This window comes from Pocillopora verrucosa, chromosome 2 (assembly GCF_036669915.1).
Source record: "Pocillopora verrucosa isolate sample1 chromosome 2, ASM3666991v2, whole genome shotgun sequence".
Classification (NCBI taxonomy): domain Eukaryota; kingdom Metazoa; phylum Cnidaria; class Anthozoa; order Scleractinia; family Pocilloporidae; genus Pocillopora; species Pocillopora verrucosa.
Genome location: NC_089313.1, coordinates 15,248 through 33,975, shown reverse-complemented (window position 1 = coordinate 33,975; position 18,728 = coordinate 15,248). Strand labels below are relative to the sequence as shown.

The window sequence follows — 18,728 nt, the reverse complement described above, 5'->3', positions numbered from 1 at the left end:
CTTTATTTCTCTCAAAAATGGGGGGTACGAGGTTGGAGGGGAGAATCCTCTACTTGCCAGTATCTGATCTCTGCATCTTGACACCAGAGTCTAAATCAGACACCAGTGACTAAGGTAGGACATTAGTATCTAAGATTGAACACTAGTGTCTTAAACTGGACATTCCTGTCCAAAATCAGATCCTAGTGTCCAAAAATTGATACTAGTTTCTAAAATTGGACACCAGTGTCTAAAATGATTTTGATTTAAAGAGCCATATTCATTTTATGTCCTCTCGTCTTCTCTACCCTTGCTGTACCTACCTCCAAGGCATTCCAGGTTCCCAAACCCATCCCCCTCTAATACATATTTGTTGTGTTTTGTCTGTCCTGGTAAAATTGCAATCCTTTTAAGAGTGAGGATACCTCAAGGTTTCATAAGGATAGTTTCTCCACTAGATATTACACCTTTACCTCACAGAAATATGTTTTGTTTATATTGATTAATTAGAGGCATCCAAAAGATCTTGGAGTATTTAGCAGCAATAAGCAACCAATCAGATGATGTGGAGCGAATTAAAGATAGGCTTCTGGAGAGCAACCCTGTTTTGGAGGTATTGTAGAGAAAGTTCAGTCATCTCAAGGCATTATGAATATCAAAGAAAATCCCTCTTGGGTGAATTAAACTTTGAGATAACAGTGTGATAAGATAAAGTAGAACAGTAATGAGGATGGTTTGGGCTTATGAAAGGGGCCAATCTGTGATCCTGCCACGAGAGAGCGTGGGATATTTCTGGTAATGCTGCTTCACCTGGATTAACCATCTCACCCCTAATAATTACTAACATTTAACTTCTCCTTGCAATAATTCCCTGAATCACACATGAAGGTCACAAGAATTAAGGAAATGATCACCAACTAAAGAATATCTTGATTGTTAAACAAATTCTCCTTGTCAGCACCTTAAGAAGTGTATGATGAACAGTATAGAGAATATGCATACTGATGTTAAGGAGTAAAGGATTAAATGAATGTTGTCATGAGAGCTACTTGTCATGAATAGTAGGGATAAATGAATATGTATGTGATTTTAAATTAGCTGGATTTCACACAAAAAAGCTGCTGTCTTAAAATCACAACAGAGAAACAAATGCAATGTGCAATGAGGTTAACCAATTGAACAGAAAGTTTCAGCAATGTGCGCAAATGAGGCATGCCCACTTTGGGTCTCTGACAATATAGCTTTGCTTGACTTATGTTTTTGAGAAGAAATTACTCTATCATGCCTTAAAGTTGACCTCATGCTAATGGTATATGTTGTTTTTCTTCAAGTTATTGTTATCACTGGGCTGACATTAAAATTTGAAAAAACTGTGAGAAATTTTGTGTCTTGTTTCTTCTTCCCCTGCAATTTAAATTAAAGCTTTACTGTTTCAATTTTTTTTTCTAGGCTTTTGGCAATGCAAGGACAAATCGTAATGACAACTCAAGTCGATTTGGCAAGTACATGGATATTCAGTTTGATTTCAAGGTGAGGAACAAGGATTATTGAATAAGGGAGATCTGGTGGCCTAACAATAGGTGCCTATTATAATAATTGTATTCATTGCAGAGTCTTTCAATCTTTACTCTCTTTTATAGAATAATGTGGCTCTAAATGCTCTTAGCAACTGATTCATGTGCTCTATTTTCCTCAGGGCTCTCCAGTTGGTGGACATATCATAAACTACTTGTTGGAAAAATCCAGAGTTGTCCATCAGGCAAAAGGTTGGTTGAGGTTTTGTCCTAAACTTATTTTAAAGTGTTTATATTGATTAAGTTTTATAGATCAGTTTTTTACTCAATGTGAAAGGTGTGGTGACCCAGTGTTTATCTCAGTAGACTTGGGATCCTGTGGGTCAGGTTTGAGCCCTTGCACTGACTTGTGATGGATTTGTGTTCTTGGGTGATGAACTGTATTCTCACTGTGTTTATCACCCCAACCAATTGGAATCCTCGTGAATACTCTGTCCAATCAAGTCCAAAGAAACCTTTTAAAAACCCTATTGCCCTTTATAAACTATGATATGACTTAACCCATGAACCCCTAAGAGTGACTAGCATCTAATTTCTCCTTACAATATCACAAGACTAGAGGAAATGATCACTAACTAAAGAAGATTTGATTGTTCAATGAATTCTCCACTGTCAGCACCTTAGGAAATATACAGAGAACAGTATGGAGAATATGCATACTGATGTTAGTGTATAAGGGGTTTATGTTGTCAAGGCAGAGGGTTTAAACCTGTAATGGACTGGTATTGTGGGTTAGACTTCTATAACTGCTTAACAAATGGATTCCAAGTTGCTGTGTGTCTGTTCAGTAATAGATCACAGAGGACGTCAAAATGTGGTAAGAACAAAAAAGTGACACACGAGGCGCAGCTGAGTGTTTCACTGATGTTCTTACCACATTTTGATGTCCTCTGTGATCTATTACTGAACAGACACACGGCAACTGGGAATCTATTTGTTTTATATAATAAAGAATTAAAAAATGTTTCAATGATGACATCATCTATACATCTGTCCTCCAATAGATCATAAGTGAGAACCAATCAGAATGTGTGCACAACTGAGCTTATTATATGATACATGCTTGACACTATCACAGCTATGATAAACTCCTGTAGTATGGGTAACTTGGTTCATATGATGACATTAATGAGTTATCCTTTGTTTAGGTGAAAGGAATTTCCACATCTTTTACCAGTTATTGCATGGTGGTGGTGAACAGTTACTTGAGAATCTTGAATTAGAATGGGAAAGTTCACAATATTTTTATCTTAACCAGGTATATTACCAGCAATTTACTTAAACTTAAAATTTTTATGATTCATTCATGATTTGCAGGTTCTGTTCCAACAGGACCTGAGCATGATAGTTTGTCATATAGGTGTGATTTCTTATACTGCAAACCTTGAAATTTATTGTTTCAATCACACAATGTCTGTAACATAATGTCCAAATTTTCTATTGTTCATTTGAACCATTTTAAACTTAGATTCCTACAACTCTGTACATTTTCACTTTTTCAGGGTGGTGACCCTCATGTTGAAACACTGAATGACGCTGCAGACTTCAACCATGTAAAGAAGGCTTTGTCTGTAATTGAATTTTCTGCAGAAGAGCAGAATGCTCTGTTTGCCATCATAGCCTCAGTCCTCCACCTGGGAACTGTTGGGTTTTTGAAACCAGAAGTTGAACATGGTGAAGTTAGACTTGAGAATGGGAGGCCAGTCAATATTATTTCAAAGGTGCATCACATTTTTAAATTATTGCTGTAGGAGATATGTCACCTTAAGTGTTAGCACCCTGGGCTAGACATAAAAAAGTGAGGGTTTGAGAGGCTAGAGTTCAACGGTTAGAGTTTGAACCGTGGCTTGATCAATGTGGTAAACCATACTTAACTTTTCACAATGCCACACTCCATTCTTGAAATGGGTCTTAAATATTGAGGAACCGACAATGGTTTTAAATGAGATGGATTAAACCAGGTTTAACAACACAACAAATACATTAATTACAACATGGCGGCTCTCCCAGTTGGGCTGCCTTTCAATGCGTATGCATGTAAGACAACCGCTGGCCAAATACATTACAGTGGGTACTAGTTAACCCATATTCACTAGCAGGAGAAGTGGAAAAATTACTGGGGGTTCCATTTATGGACTAGCAACCTGTTCATGAAGACAAGCTGTATACCTTATCACCACAGTGCAAACTATGTTAAACAGTATATTAAGCTCTACCTGCAATGCATACTAGGCTTGTAAGATAAAACGTAATCAAACTATTGCTAATTTCAAGCTGATATTTAGCTTCTTACCAAAATTAGACCAAGGTGTCAAAAATACAGAGGATGATGACCATGAGAGTGGTAGTGATTGTAACACTGCCTAGTGCATTGAATGCTAGGAAGCATATTGTATTTGTGAAATAACAGCCTGATGTTTCTCAAAAGTGGTTTGGAAATTCAGCATTTAATTAGTATACAAGACGTGTGTTTAATCAATCTATAGCTTGAATTTATTCAATTTACAGCTTTTGGGTTGCCCAGAAGAGGTCCTAGAGAAAGCACTCACCAGCCGTACACTTGAGACTAAAGGAGATAAGGTATTGGACAACACTGTATTATACAAAAATAAATTAAATTCAGCTGATTTGTGCATTTTACAGTTTGTTGTCGCTAACTAAACAGTAAAATGGCTTCCTACAAAATTGTGCGACAACTTGTGCTATTGACATTAATTATTCCTAATAAAAGAATATTTTGCCCTTTATATTATATAGAGATGCTTTTTTCCTCATAAAACAAAGTATTAGTAACACTTGTTTTTGCAGAAGGTTGCTGAAATTGCCCTTGGGCAATTTCTGCAGAAAACATACGTAATTACATTAAGCCTTAATTTTACTCTGCCCCATGCTATTACCTAATATATTAATTTGAACTCTGCCATCCACCTGCCTCCTGATGATAACTCTAAGGAACATCATAATACAATCTATTCATTTTTCATGAATTGTTATTGATTTAGGTTAGAACACCATTGACCATTGAGCAGGCAGTCTATGCTCGTGATGCATTGGCAAAGGCTGTGTATGACAGAATGTTTACCTGGCTTGTTGGCCGAATCAATACTTCTCTTGAGAACAAGGTATAGCCAAGAGGACCATTAAGTGATGTGTGTGTTGTTAATAAACAGCTTTTCTAGTTTACTTCTTGACCTACAAAAATTGCAAACCCACAGGATTTGAAAGCTTCTCCTAGTTGGTTAGTGACTGCTTTTAGTTATGTACCCAGTATATTCATTAAATATAATTCAATATGACTGTTTATTTTGTTCTTTGCTATTGCTCTTAGAAATTTGACTGTTTGACTTTACCTTTCAGTCGTATCGAGGAAAAAAGACACTCATGGGTCTTCTGGATATCTATGGCTTTGAGATTTTTGAGTCAAACAGGTACAAAGATGATTTTTGCTTTACTTTTCTGCAAGTGTCCCTTGTTTTGAAACTTTGCCTTTGAAACAATGAGGTTTAATTTTTTTTACATTTTTCTTTGTTTTTTCCTTTTCTTTCCTTCAAGCTTTGAACAGTTTTGTATTAATTATTGTAACGAGAAGCTTCAGCAGCTTTTTATTGAGCTGACACTAAATGAGGAACAGGAAGAATACAGGAAAGAGGGAATCAAGGTAAATCTTGCTCCTCTAGAGTTTGAACTGAATATTACTCCTCTACACCTCTAACATCAGTATGTGTATTCTCCATACTGTTCGATATACATTTCCTTAGGTGCTGATAAGGAGAATTTGTTTAACAATCAAGACCTGGTTTATTTAGTGATCATTTCCTCTATTCTTGTGTCCTTTAGTTAATGTTTGATTCGGAGGTGATATTGTAAAGAGAAAGTAAATGCTATTCACTCCAAAGGTTGAAGGGTTAAAGAAGCTCTATTACAGAAAGTGAGAGCAATTTTAAAACTACTATTTGTTCAAAACTTTCCATGACCATGGATATATTTTGATATTTGTTTTTATACAGCTATACACAGTGAGGCTTCTCACTCAATTCAATATCCATCTTGGAATAGAGTAGCATTGCCAATTAGATTGGGGCTTATTAAACACTTGTAGATTTGTGCTTAATGGAAATGGCATGCTGGATGCTGCAATTACCAGTTGTAAAGAGGGTTTTACCAATATTTTGATGAAGAATTATTTTATTTCTAGAGGTAAATGTTTTACTCTTTTTTTTTGGTTTTAGTGGGAAAAGGTTGAATTCTTTGACAACAAGATTATTTGTGATCTTATAGAAGCAAGACATCAAGGCGTCATTGCATTGCTGGTAAAGTTACAATCTGTGTTATTTTACTCAAAATAAATAGTGCACAACTTATGATCTGTAGGTTCTGTAAGGGCCTCTATCCGTAGTCAATGAAATCAGAGCAACTCCTGCGAGGATGTTACTGGTAAACTGTATGGCTGACTTTTGTGTAAGGCTGACTTAACTTTGCTTTTATGAAAGCTTTTCAGAGACCAAAGTGCTTTAATTGATTGTTCTAGGAAAATTTAGCTTTGAGATGTTGACTTATCAAATATTACAAGTAACATCTTACTCTTACTATGCAATATTTTACTTCCAGCTTTGATAGAGATGTTTGATGTTTTTGTTACTGACAGTTATAACTCTTGTGTTTTTCGTCTGGCCCAGTGTTCTTATCAAGTACATTTACCAGAGAGGAATGCTATGATCTTTAATGAGAGACATTTGTTTTGTTACTCTGCTTAGTGGTGTTGTTGAACTCTTGGAGCATCACTGATTCTTTTAATCAACTACTGCATAGTTAAAAAGGAGGAAGTAGGAATTTTGGTAATGTTTTGATGGACTATAAGGGAGAGATGTCATAGCAATAGGAACACTAATCATAAACTGTGACGCAAGTTTGCTGTTAAGGCAAAGTGTCCATTGCAGATCTTTGTTAAAAAATTGATTTTGATTTATGTTCAAAGGATGAGGAATGCTTGAGACCTGGAGAAGCCTCAGATTTGACATTCCTTGACAAGATGGATAAGACCATAGGAAAACATGCTCACTTTGTCAGGTAAGATTGATAAATTTATTAGTTAATGCAAGATTAATACTCAGCATCCGTCAATCTTTTAAAAACATTACATTAACAATAAGGGTGCTCAACCCTTAACACCCTAATATCAATATTCATATTCTCCTCACTAATCTCTTTACATATCTTATGGCACTGAAATGAAGAATTTTTTTGACAGTAGGAGCTTCTTGAGTTAGTGATCATTTCCTATATTCTCATTACTTTTATATTTGATTGAAGAGTGGTACTGTAAGGAGAAATTAGAAGCCAGACACTCTAGGGAGGTAAAGGGTTAAGGGAGAATTGGCAGTAAAGGAGCTTGTATTTTTTTTTCAGCCATGCAACCTCAGGGTATAATGAGAGGAAAACTATTCAAAGAGGGGTAAGTGTTTTGTGGTTTTGCCCCAGGATATATACTTTCCCATTTATGTTTGTGGAACACATTGAATGCAAGTAATTCTGGAACTAACTATAATTATGATGGCTTAAAATGTTAATTTTCTTTCAGGAATTTAGATTGAAGCACTATGCGGGAGATGTCACATATTGTGTCAATGGTAATCCAATAATATGGTTGTCTTTGAGAAAAGCCTTTGTTGAGTGTTGCAACTTGTTTTTGTTGTGGCATATACTTTGTACAGGAGATATTAATCTAAATGTTTTCCGTGCAGGTTTCATGGACAAGAACAATGATCTTCTGTTCCGGGATTTGAAGGAAGTAAGTGTTATAGGAGTTCATGTTTCATTTTTTCTGCTGCATGCTGTTGTTGATATTCCTTGGAGTTCTGCAGGCTACACTTTGTGTTTTACATGTAAATAATGAATTAGTTAGAATGGTGTTTCTTCATGGGTGAAAATGATAGAGCTTCAAATAACTTTTAAATCACTTAGTAGCACTTAGCTCACTTAGTTACTCTTTTGTAAAGGAGATCACTGGCCTAACCCTGTGACCCCTAAGAGTGACCATCATCTAATTTCTCCTCACAATATCACCCCAGAAGCACACATTAAGGTCAGAAGAATTAAAGAATTGATCATCAACTAGAGAAGCTTTTGATTGTTAAACAAATTCTCCTTGTCAGCACTTTAGGAAATGTATAAAGAAAAGTATGGGGAATATGCACACTGATGTTAGGATGTAAAGGGTTAGGGTTTATCAGCAATCTTCACTCATGGATCTTCATGGAACATCCATTAACTCTGGTTTTAAAAAAAACACACTCACACACTGGTCATAATTAATTTGAAACCTGATTATAATGAATAAAATTATTTTGTAGAAACCTGAATATTTCTTAATGCCCTCTTTTGTGAAACTAAGATTAAATTATTATTTTTTATAACTTCCAAGGCAATGTGCAGCAGTACCAACTGCATCACATCAAAGGTGTTCCCCAAGAAAGAAATGGAGTCACTCAAAAGACCAGAAACAGTGAGGAGCAAGGACTTGCAATAATTTGCTACTAATTTATAGAATTTTGGGGTGCAGGGGTGTGTTTGGTGTCATAAAATAATGTGGTGTCTCAAAATAATATGATGTTGAAATTGAACTTTTAGTGAAGCCTGTCTAGTGCAATAGGGTTGTAGGATGGTTAGAGGCTACAACAAGCTCACACTTAGTTACAATTTATCTTAAATGGAGTGGAGCAGTTGCTAGGAATGACTAAAACTGCCTGTGAAAATCATGAATTTCCAAGCTCTCCTGCCTAGTGATGTTTCAGAGAAAATGTAAACTCTGTTTCTTCTGTTTTGCCACTTAATAGGCAGGAACTCAGTTCAAGACAAGTTTAAACAATCTGATGACAATCTTGATGAGTAAACAGCCATCATACGTCAGATGCATCAAGCCAAATGACTCAAAGAAAGCAGGTGTAGTGAAAAACCTCTCTACACTCAATTGCAAAAATGTTGACACCTAGAAGACAGAAACAATATGGATGGAACCTGGGCAGCATTCCTTTATTAATTAACACAATCAATAAGTTATCATTTTTTTCTCATTATTCATGGAAAATCTTTAATTTGACTCATTTTCTATAGGAAAAGCTTGGATAGCTTTCATTATTCATCATGTATCATGGACACAAATACCCCATGAAGTGTTTACTACATGCTCAGAAATATGAGATGTTGAATTTAGGCCCTAGCTGTTTGCTTAGTATCTGTCATATGGGGAAAAAAATGCACTTATCAATGTCATCAAGTATAATCGTCTGTTGTTTTGTCATCCTCTAAACTTTGAATATCAATTGCATCAAATATTAAGCTTTTTGCTTATATTTTGTACAGGTGTCTTTCAAGATGATCTTGTGCGACATCAGGTAAAATACCTGGGTCTGATGGAGAACTTGAGAGTGAGAAGGGCAGGATTTGCTTACCGCAGACCTTTCCCATTCTTCTTACAAAGGTAAATGACTTTACTTATTTTCACCACTCTATATCTAGCAACTCCCATGTAGCATTGTGGCCTTTTTTCATTCTTGCAGGTGGTTTATACATTCACTCCTATTTTTACCTCTCAACAGCAGCCACCTCACTGCAACAGTAAAGGCCACAAATTCAGTGTTCTATATAAGAAATTAGGAAATGCTTCTGAGCAATCTCAAGCCCCTTAAAAAAAATTTGCAAGGGCCCATATGGAAATTTTAGTTTGGAAACAAATTTCTCTATAATTACAGATACAAATGTCTGTGCCCAGATACTTGGCCAGTGTGGTATGGTAAGTTGATTGTTGTTGTGTTTTGTTGTTCAAATGTAGTTTAATTTACAAAAGGAAAGCCTATAAAATTGTGGTTGTGGTTGGTGTATATAAATTACAAATATCTACTGTATAAATGTTCTTACCAGATGATCCAGGTGAGGGTGTGAAGAAAATCTGTGAGCATCTAAACTATAAACCTGATGAATACAGGATTGGCAAGTAAGTCTAAAATAATGTAAATAGTTACCATCATTTTTATGGATAACTCCTGTATGGAAGAGTCAGTGATGTTTATCTTCCCCTTCGGGATACAAGTCTTTGATTTTGGTCTTGCCCAGATTGTTAAGTTCAAATGTAAGCATTTCTTTTTCAATATGAAAAAGGCAGCTATACCGTGCAGCGCAAAGAAATGGAAGAAAGGCATTTTCATAATACATGATGGTCTATGCTACTCAGAAAAGAGAATTGATATCTTTAGGGAGTTGACTAAGGGCCGGTAAGCTACATCTTGATTGGTCTCCTAGGGGTGAGGGGTGGAAGAGGGGAGTTTTCTTCAAAATTTTCAAGAGGCTGTCATGTTTCTTACAGATTGAATTTCCTTCTCCCCTCTCTGGCTTCTAGGCACCAAGTGTTGAATGTTTTGTATTTCTTCAACTAAGTATTCACAATTTATTTGATAGGTCAAAGATTTTCATCAGATTTCCCCAAACATTGTTCACCACGGAGGATGCTTTTCAAGCTAAGAAACCTGCCCTTGGTATGGTTCTTAAGATGGCTCTCTTAATTTAAGAGAATTGTATAATATTTAGAATAAGAGGCCTACCATAAATTATGGAACTTGCAATTTGTACCTTAATTCATTCTGCGTAAGGAGAATTGTGTTCGAAAAATTGAACAGTGAATTTGATGTGCATGTGTCATAATATGAAGTGAATTGGGCTAGGGAGTGTTTTTATTAATTCTTGAATAATGTGGCTTGTTAAATACTTGTACTTCTAATCTATTTAATTCCTAATACTCATAGTGAAAAAAGTAGACAAAGTATTCATTTGTATGAAATGTGGTGACTGAGTGTTTTTTTTTGGAAGTTGTGATCACAAAACCTTGCAATTTACTTTGACTGTTTTGTATCTTAAATTTTCGTTCCTTCTGGTTCCAATTGCAATGTTTGTCATGGTCATTTAATCTTTTATAAGTTAAGTGTAATGCATATATTAATTAAGATAATGAGAGAAATTTTAATCATAAAACAGCTACAATCATCCAAGCTCAGTTCAGGGGCTACAACCAGAGACAAAAATATGTTAGGATGCGGCTGGCTGTCATTGTCATTGCAAAACACTGGAGACGAGTTCGTGCCCAAAGGCTGCTTGAACGACGAAGAAAAGCTGCCTATCGGATACGCAAGTAGGTGTTGTTATTTAGCAACATCTTTCTTTTGGTGTTTTTGGTTGTTCTTAATAATCATAAATAATGATCACTTTTTTAATCTTTTAAAGGTTCATAAAGGGTTTCATAACAAGAAACCAGTCTGCAAGTGAAGAAAATACTGATGTGAGTAACGATTTTTATGTTCTACATGGTTTAGATACTTACTTTCCATGTATTGTAACTCCAGAAAAGGGTTTTCCAGTAGTGAAAGGGAATGGAAGGTTTCATTGTGGTAGGGAGGGGATAGCTTCTGAACCTTTTGCTTGGAAGCATCTTTCTGTATCAGTAAGCCTTTAACTTATTCATGTCTTGACTAAAATTGCAATTTTTCTTGCTCCACCTTTACACCTTGTCTCATAATTAACTTACTTAAAACAGTTCCTTAAGCACATGTGTATTTGGAAAAAAGACAATCAACTGCACAATTTTCCACAGGAAACAAATTACAGGGATGTTTTCTGTTAAAAAAAGGAGGGAATTTTACTTAATTTCCAGTTTTAGTTAGGAAATGATTCAAAGGCTATCAAAGCAGAGCTGTATATTAGGATAATGATGCAAATTTTCGCAACACCTCTAAAATAAGTTGCATTTTTTCAGTTTATTGCCTATGTAAGGAAGTCATATCTTCTGTTGCTGGCAAAACGTTTACCCAGTAGTGTCCTAGACAAGAGCTGGCCAAAGCCTCCTGGATCAATGGTGGAGGTTAGTTGGATACAGTAGCTTTTGAGCAGGAGAAAGGCTGATCTGGGCCCAGTTGTTCAAAGGCTGATTATTGCTAAGCCTGAGGGTTACATTTAAATCTGGTTTCTTTATTTTTTTGTTCATGAGCCATTTGCTGAAAACTTTTCACCAGATTGTGGACAAAAAAAATGGTACTGAATTTTCATTTAAAGCTTTCAGATTAACCCAGCTTTGAAAAACTGGGTCTTGATGTTAAGGTCAGTGTGCTGCACTGGGGGTTAAGAGGTTCAGGTCTAAGACTGGGCTGCAGCTGGGTCCTTGAATTCTGTCATTGGGCAAGACACTTTCCTCACATTGCCTCTTCTCATCTAGGAGTATGAATGTCCATAAATGGTGGAAAGGGAGGAGGGGAGTAGCAATACACCTGATGCTCCATGCTATGGATGACGGGATAAGCACCAGTGCCTTGTTTACCACTTGGCTTTTGAGTGTAAACTTCATCCCTTTTCAGTGATCTTCTTTCCCGTAGTTTGCTCAACTTTCTCAGAATGTGAGGATGATTTCATTGTTTCTAACAGGTTTCTGAACAACTTCATAAAATGCACACTCGTCACCTCGTAAGAAAGTATGTTCAAGGTATCACACCAGAGAAGAAAGCCCAGGTCAGTATTTGGCCCTTCATTCCTTATTTTAATATGCATATCTTCTATAATATTCAATATACATTTCCTACAACACTGATGGGAGGACTTCATCACAATCCAGACTCTCTTTAGCTGGTGATCATTTCTTTTATTCTCATGACCTTAATGTTTGATTCAAGGGGGATGCTGTAAGGAGATACTAGATGCCAGTCACTCTAGAAGATTAATGGTCTAACACCCTGTGATTATTATTATTATTATTAATCTTTGACAACTGATGGCAAAAACATGGTTCTTGAAAACATTCCTTTAAAGACATTTTTATCATGTAAATTTTTTTGGTTTGTATGCACATGTGGTACTAGTCCATATTTTATTCAAGGTATAAATATCTATATTCGGTTGCAAGCATTTCCAGTTACAATATTCTCCAAAGTCTTATAGACAACATACTGTTAAAAAGATTTGTTCAATTAATTTCCTCCATGCAGTGAATCAATCAGTTACCTTTCTTTCTTCAGCTCAACATGAAGGTCACAGCCAGTGAAATGTTTAAAGGAAAGAAGGCCAGTTATGAAGAGAGTATACCAATGCCATTTGAGCCACACAGGCTAGGTATTGCCTTCAGTTATTTGTTTATCTGTGTGTTTATTTGTGTACTGATGTAAAATGTACATTAATTTGCCATTCCAATGCTCATCATGGTAGATTCCATGGCGTTTCATGATGAAAAAAAATTCAGATTTGTAACGTATCGACCAAGTAAACTTCTATGTATTTTAAATCAGGGTAATATCCATTTCACTCATTTTATTTGCTTAATAAGTAATAGTCCTGCAAAGCTCTCAGTGCATAAAGTAAGACATTGTTAGTTTTTCACAAAGGTGGAACGACAAATAAAGTAAGGAAATTGAATCCCTGACTATTGGATTTTGTGGTCATTATGTTTTCACTGTATCTTGTACAGGTGTTACTTTGGAAATGCTGAAGAAGACTGTTGTAACAGACAAACAGATCATTCCATCATCAGAAACCATTAGGGTGAGAACCCATTTATTACTGTTGACAATTGACCCTCCTTCCCCAACTTCTTCTTTTACTTCTGGATGTCTTATCTTTAACTGCCCTTTGGAATATTCTATCTGTTTAGAAATGAAAAGAATGCTAAGGATTATGAATTTTGTTATGATCAGTGTATAGTAGATTTTATGACAGAAGAATGATTATTGAGGCAGATAATGATGTTGATATTTGAATAATCAGCTTCAAATTTCACTCTACATAAGAATGCTTGTGAGTGGCTTCACTTAAACATGCTTCTCTTTCTATCTTAGTACTGCACTGGGGTTCACAAGTATGACAGAAATGGGTACAAACTGAGGACACGTATATTAATCCTAACAGAACAGGTATTGTTTGAGAAAAAAACATCTTCTCCCTTTTCCTTACATTTCATGTCTGGTCCAAAGAGACCCAGTGGCTAAATGGTCAGAGCACCAGACTCAGGATGGAGTGGACCGGGTTCAAGACCTGGCCAGGTCACTGTGTTGTGTTCTTAGTGAGACACTTCTCTCTCACAGTGTCTCTCTCCTCCCAGGAATATAAATGGTACTCATGGTGAATTGTCAGGGAAGCCTAGTGAAATGCTGGGGGGTAACCTTACAGTGGACTTGCATTCCATCCAGGGGGAAGTAGTAATGCTCTTAGACACTTCATGCTATAGAAACTAGATAAATATTATCAACATTGTTAGTAATATTAATATTATGATCATCTTTGTTGATCTGATTTAACTTTTATTATTATCACTATTGGTACTATTACTATAAATGTTATTATAAAGAATTAAATCCTTCATAAGTTATTAAAATTAATATTGTTATTAATTATATAATAATTCTATCACTTATTTCACGTCTGTGATGTGCTTGTTTCATTGTAGGCAATTTACATTCTGGATGACAAGACTTACAAGCTGAAGCATAGAATTATCAACAGTAGTTTGACAGGTGAGTGCAGTATATATCTGATTTGAATGATTAAATGCTGCCTTGAATTTTGCTCTGCCCCACCAAATCAAGGCCACATCTAAGAATACCATGCTTGTTTGGGGACTTAAGGTTCATCTGCAACAGCTGCAGAAGTTTACTTTCCTCCAAAACAAACAGTTAATCTGCAAGGAATAAAGTTTTAATATTTGTGGAAGGAGGAAAAAGTAGAACGATACAGACCACAGATTTGAATGGAATGTCATGAATCAGGGATTCCATGAATCAGGGATTTAAATAGATTATTTTTAGATAAATTGCAATTAGTTATTATGACTTTAATGCTGTAGATGTCATCATGGGTTCATGTTTTAGCATGTGCTGTTATAGATTTGAATCACAAGGAAAGTTTGGAGAGTATCAAATTAAGATGTGTAAAAGTTACTTGCAGCATAGGTATTCTCCAAACTTCTCAAGTGCTTTATTTTTTCGATGAGCCTACAGTCAAAGGATGGACCAATTTTCTTACAATATTTTCAATATAGCATTGATAATATTGTAGTACGGGAAATTCAATATGCTATGCTTCATAGGAAAGTAATATTTTTGAATTGTGCTACATTCTTAGGTATTTCAGTCAGCTCTAAAACGGATGGAGTTATTGTTCTTCACTTACCAATTGAAGACAAAGGGGACAAGGTGAGCTTAAGCATTTTATGGAAATATTGATTTTACCATCATTTGCATAGTTCTAGTCATACTGAAGTGAAATGATTTTTTTTCAGGTTAATCATGTGTAATCCACAGTGTCTTACTTGATCATCCCTTTTTCTCATGAATACTAACCCTTCAACGTCAATGTAAAACAGAAATACCATTATTGACACTTAAGTTCTTTAAAGTATTGTGACATAGTTCTTGATCATTTCAGGGTGATCTTATACTGACGAGCACTCATGTCATTGAAACAATTGTTTATATCCTGAATGCCCTGAACAACAATCAGCTTCTCAAAATTGAGACAGGAGAGTAAGTCTTCATTTTTTGTTTGAAAATCTATTGCCTTGAGCACTGAAAATCTTTTGACAACCGGGCAGAGTGTTTTTTGGTAGTGATTTAGTTTCCTCCTGCTGATCATTCAGTATAAATAAAACATTCTTACCATTACAGTTGTCACCACTATCATATTGCATTACTTTAATTTCCATCATCATCAATATCATGTTTAATATTATTATGATTATCCAACTAGAATTTTGGAAGCTTTTCTTAAGAATTACCCCCAGTCACTCAAGTAAAATCCTCATCTCTGGCACTTTGCTTTCCAGCCCTCTTCCTTCAATGTCAAGATTTTTTGTTTTTAGTTTGAGGTTGGCTGTTCTAAATAACACTGAATTAAAATTTTTTTCTCACTCAGAATAAAACACAACATGGCCAAAGATAAGACAGGGACAATTTCATTTTATGATGGGTATGCTGGATATTTTCTATCTTATGTTGTGTAGAAACTTAAAATAAAACTCTAACTGCAAATTCTGTTTTGATTATTTTTCAGGCTTTTGTTAACATTGACCTTGTAGTGGTTTGTAGGGATATTAGATGGGGAAGGGGTTTGAGATCCAGTACTGTACCATCCTGTCTCCCACTCTCTTTCATGAAATATGGCAGATTAACCATAAGCAATTTTCTGTATTTGTTCAGTCCTCTCCCAGTTCTTGTTCCTTCCTCCCTCATTTCCCTTATGCTGTGCAAACCCCATTATCTAAGGTTTCTGTACCCCTGCTGTCCCTGCCTATTGATAAACCTATGCAGAAATGTGTGCCTCTGTATGGGATGGGACATGTTACATATTAAGAAACTTTAATATCATCTTCTTTGTTTAAACATATCTATCAGATGACTTAAGCTGAGAGAAAATCAACAGAAATATCACTGACCACATTTTACTGCAGTTGTTCAAGGATTTGTGGCTGATTTTAAATTACATCAGGAAGTTTTGGTTTAAATTGTTATCTTTGCCTTTTTAAGTTATTTGTATTATTTTTTTATTTTATAGCTCTGAGTTGTTGATTAAAAAGGGACAGACTGGTAACTTAGAAGTGGTGAGTATTTTCCAAAGTCTGTGACTTAATGTCCTTGTGTCAGTCTTAAGATCTAGAACTCTCTTTGAAAAATATTTCCATTGATGTGTGTCAGTCTCTGATGCTCCATATTGGGGGTTTGGGCATGGGGCCAATCACCTTACCCGGTAAAATATATTAAAGCTTAATTACAAAAAGAAATAAGATACTGAGGATTACTGGTTACCACTACTGCAGAACAAGGTTGCACCCAGGCCCTGGTTGGCTTGGTTATTGTGTTTTTGTGTGCTGATCCTGGGCAAGACACTGGTGTCAGTACCATATAAAATTTATGGTGAACAGTATTGAGAATATGCGTACTGATGTTAGGGTTTAAAGTGTTAACCCTTCTGCTCCTGAGGGTGTTCATCTCACAGATTCTCCTTTCAATTTTGATACACAGTCAATTGGACTGGTAATGAGAGTTAATGTGGGGAAAATGGTAAACTTGAGGAACTGTTCTCGGGTGACCTTTGACAGATCCATATCCCATTCAGGGAAAGAATCCACAATACTCCTAGTCACTCTACTGTAGAGAAAAAAAAGGGATAAGCTCATTCACTTTTTGTTGTGTAATGGCAATTCACAAAATAAGATATTCCTGGCCAAAGTAAAAGTTATGGGATATTTGGCCTTATAAATGGCCTAAGGGCACCCATTTGGGCAAGAAAAGAATGATTGAGTCAGTATGGCAGATGTCATACCATCGGTGTAAATCTCATACCTGTTTACTTGAATCAATGAAAGCTTTAACCCTTGGCTGTTGTTTTTATATCTTAGACTGCCCCAGTACCCAAAACTGTGAAGTAGTCAGTTTGATGAAAGCTGATGGTTAGGCAATGATGAAAATCCATGAGAGCTGGTATAAAATATGTCTAAATCATATCAATATATTTAATGACCCCTCTGAAAATGCTTCTTAGAAAACTATGAACTAATTATCACTAACAAATATTTTCCCCCTAAGTCAAATCACTTTTGATTGAAAATCATTTTGCACTTTTTATAACATTATGTGGCCTTCCAGTGTACCGGTCATTAAATCTAGGCATATCTTGCATAATAGAGTAAAAAAAGTGCTCATAAGAACCTGTAAGACTAAAATTTCCTGGTCAAGCACTCTTCACATGAGAACTGTTTTAGGCTAAAATCTCAATACAGGCTCTTATTTTGGTAACATAGAAATTTTCAAATATAATATCATACATCACATGCATTACAAAAAAGGGTAACAAAAAACTAGCCAGAACACTGGCAGTGTTATAAGACCTCAATACTGTATTGTCAATACCTCTATAGTGGTGTAACGCATTCAACTGTGCGTATAGGTTAACCATGTAAAGCAGGGTGCTATAAAGCTTGAATAGCCAACAGTACCACACCCATGCCTAAGAATATAAATTGTGGTTTCTTTTTTTTTGTTTGTTTTGTTTTTAATGATAAAAACCTAGGTAACCTAATTTCAAAGATAAAAACCATTTATTTAAGAACCTATGGAGGTTGACTTGAAAAAACCTAGGTTTTTACTGTACCTGACTGTTTGAATTTTATTTTAAGATGATATACAGAATATTATATATTTTGTGTCAGGTGAATTGAATTGTCTAGATTTTTTTGAATGGTAGGGTTACACTGAGAAGAAGAAATTTATTATTGTGCAGTAACCATGATTGAATTTTTGATTCATTATCAGTTATTTTGGCAAAAGTAAATGGGATAAAAAAGATGAATTACTGATTTTTACAAGACACAGGTGCTATGTTCTCTGCCTGATTCAACCAACTTCACAGATTTTAAACAATAAGCCCTCAGTGTGACACTAAAATGTTTCTCACCATTCATTTAGAATATTTCAATTGATACAGGATTTGGGAAAAAATTGTTTAAAACATTGTAAACAGTTTTGATATTCAGCTTTACTTCACTTAACAGTCTTTTAAAAATGTTCTCTATTGCTTCATTTTCTCTAAAGGGCACAGGTTGTATTTTACAGCTTGCCAAAAATATAGGAATCTTTCTACAACCTGGAGTATTAAAATGAAAAATTACCCAAGTTTATTCATTGACTAACTTTGAGTACCTTATTGTTAGTTGTAACAATATTATGAAAATAAAGAAACAATTTAGGAATACATTACTTTTATACCAGAAAATGTTGGATCATTTTAGATTTAGTGTTCGTTTTGCCCTCATAATAACAACTTTGTTATATACGCAATGATTCGATTTACCTCTCTTGTTCCAGTAAGGGCGCATTCGTTCCAATAAGCGCGCCCTCTTTCCAATAAGCGCGCCCTCTTTCCAATAAGCGCGCCCTCGTTCCAATAAGCGCGCCCTCGTTCTAATAAGCGCGCCCTTGTTTCAATAAGCGCGCCCTCGTTCCAATAAGCGCACCCTTGTATCCATCAATTATTTTTGCCCACGCGCGGTCGGTTTCAACGAGTCAAGTAATCAGGTATGCCATGTTGAACTTGGAAATACAAAACAAATCATGCGCTATAGTTTCCACTGGAATAAAGTTTTCCTCTTCGCTCTCGAGA

At 35.6% G+C, this 18,728-nt stretch overlaps 1 protein-coding gene across 2 annotated transcripts; it reads left to right on the top strand.

Moving 5' to 3' along the window:
* Positions 1 to 503: 503 nt before the first annotated feature.
* Positions 504 to 18,387, top strand: LOC136278946 (unconventional myosin-Ic-like). 2 transcript variants are annotated; one of them, XR_010716662.1, is made up of 34 exons: positions 504 to 592; positions 1,429 to 1,509; positions 1,676 to 1,745; positions 2,702 to 2,811; positions 3,056 to 3,274; positions 4,062 to 4,133; positions 4,556 to 4,675; positions 4,911 to 4,981; positions 5,106 to 5,211; positions 5,783 to 5,863; positions 6,529 to 6,620; positions 6,960 to 7,005; positions 7,132 to 7,180; positions 7,295 to 7,341; positions 7,975 to 8,055; positions 8,387 to 8,492; positions 8,913 to 9,030; positions 9,302 to 9,342; positions 9,471 to 9,543; positions 10,005 to 10,081; positions 10,578 to 10,731; positions 10,824 to 10,878; positions 11,353 to 11,457; positions 12,015 to 12,098; positions 12,602 to 12,695; positions 13,048 to 13,121; positions 13,415 to 13,489; positions 14,023 to 14,089; positions 14,697 to 14,767; positions 15,000 to 15,097; positions 15,486 to 15,539; positions 16,125 to 16,170; positions 16,969 to 17,617; positions 17,708 to 18,387. XR_010716662.1 is itself a non-coding variant. In XM_066162255.1 (33 exons), the coding sequence occupies exons 2-33, from the start codon at positions 1,486 to 1,488 to the stop codon at positions 16,996 to 16,998; spliced, it is 2,610 nt and encodes an 869-aa protein (XP_066018352.1). In that variant the 5' UTR covers positions 504 to 592; positions 1,429 to 1,485; the 3' UTR covers positions 16,999 to 18,386. The 2 variants fall into 2 exon arrangements, 1 of the variants encoding a protein (XP_066018352.1); XM_066162255.1 differs by having other exon boundaries at positions 16,969 to 18,386.
* Positions 18,388 to 18,728: the final 341 nt, after the last annotated feature.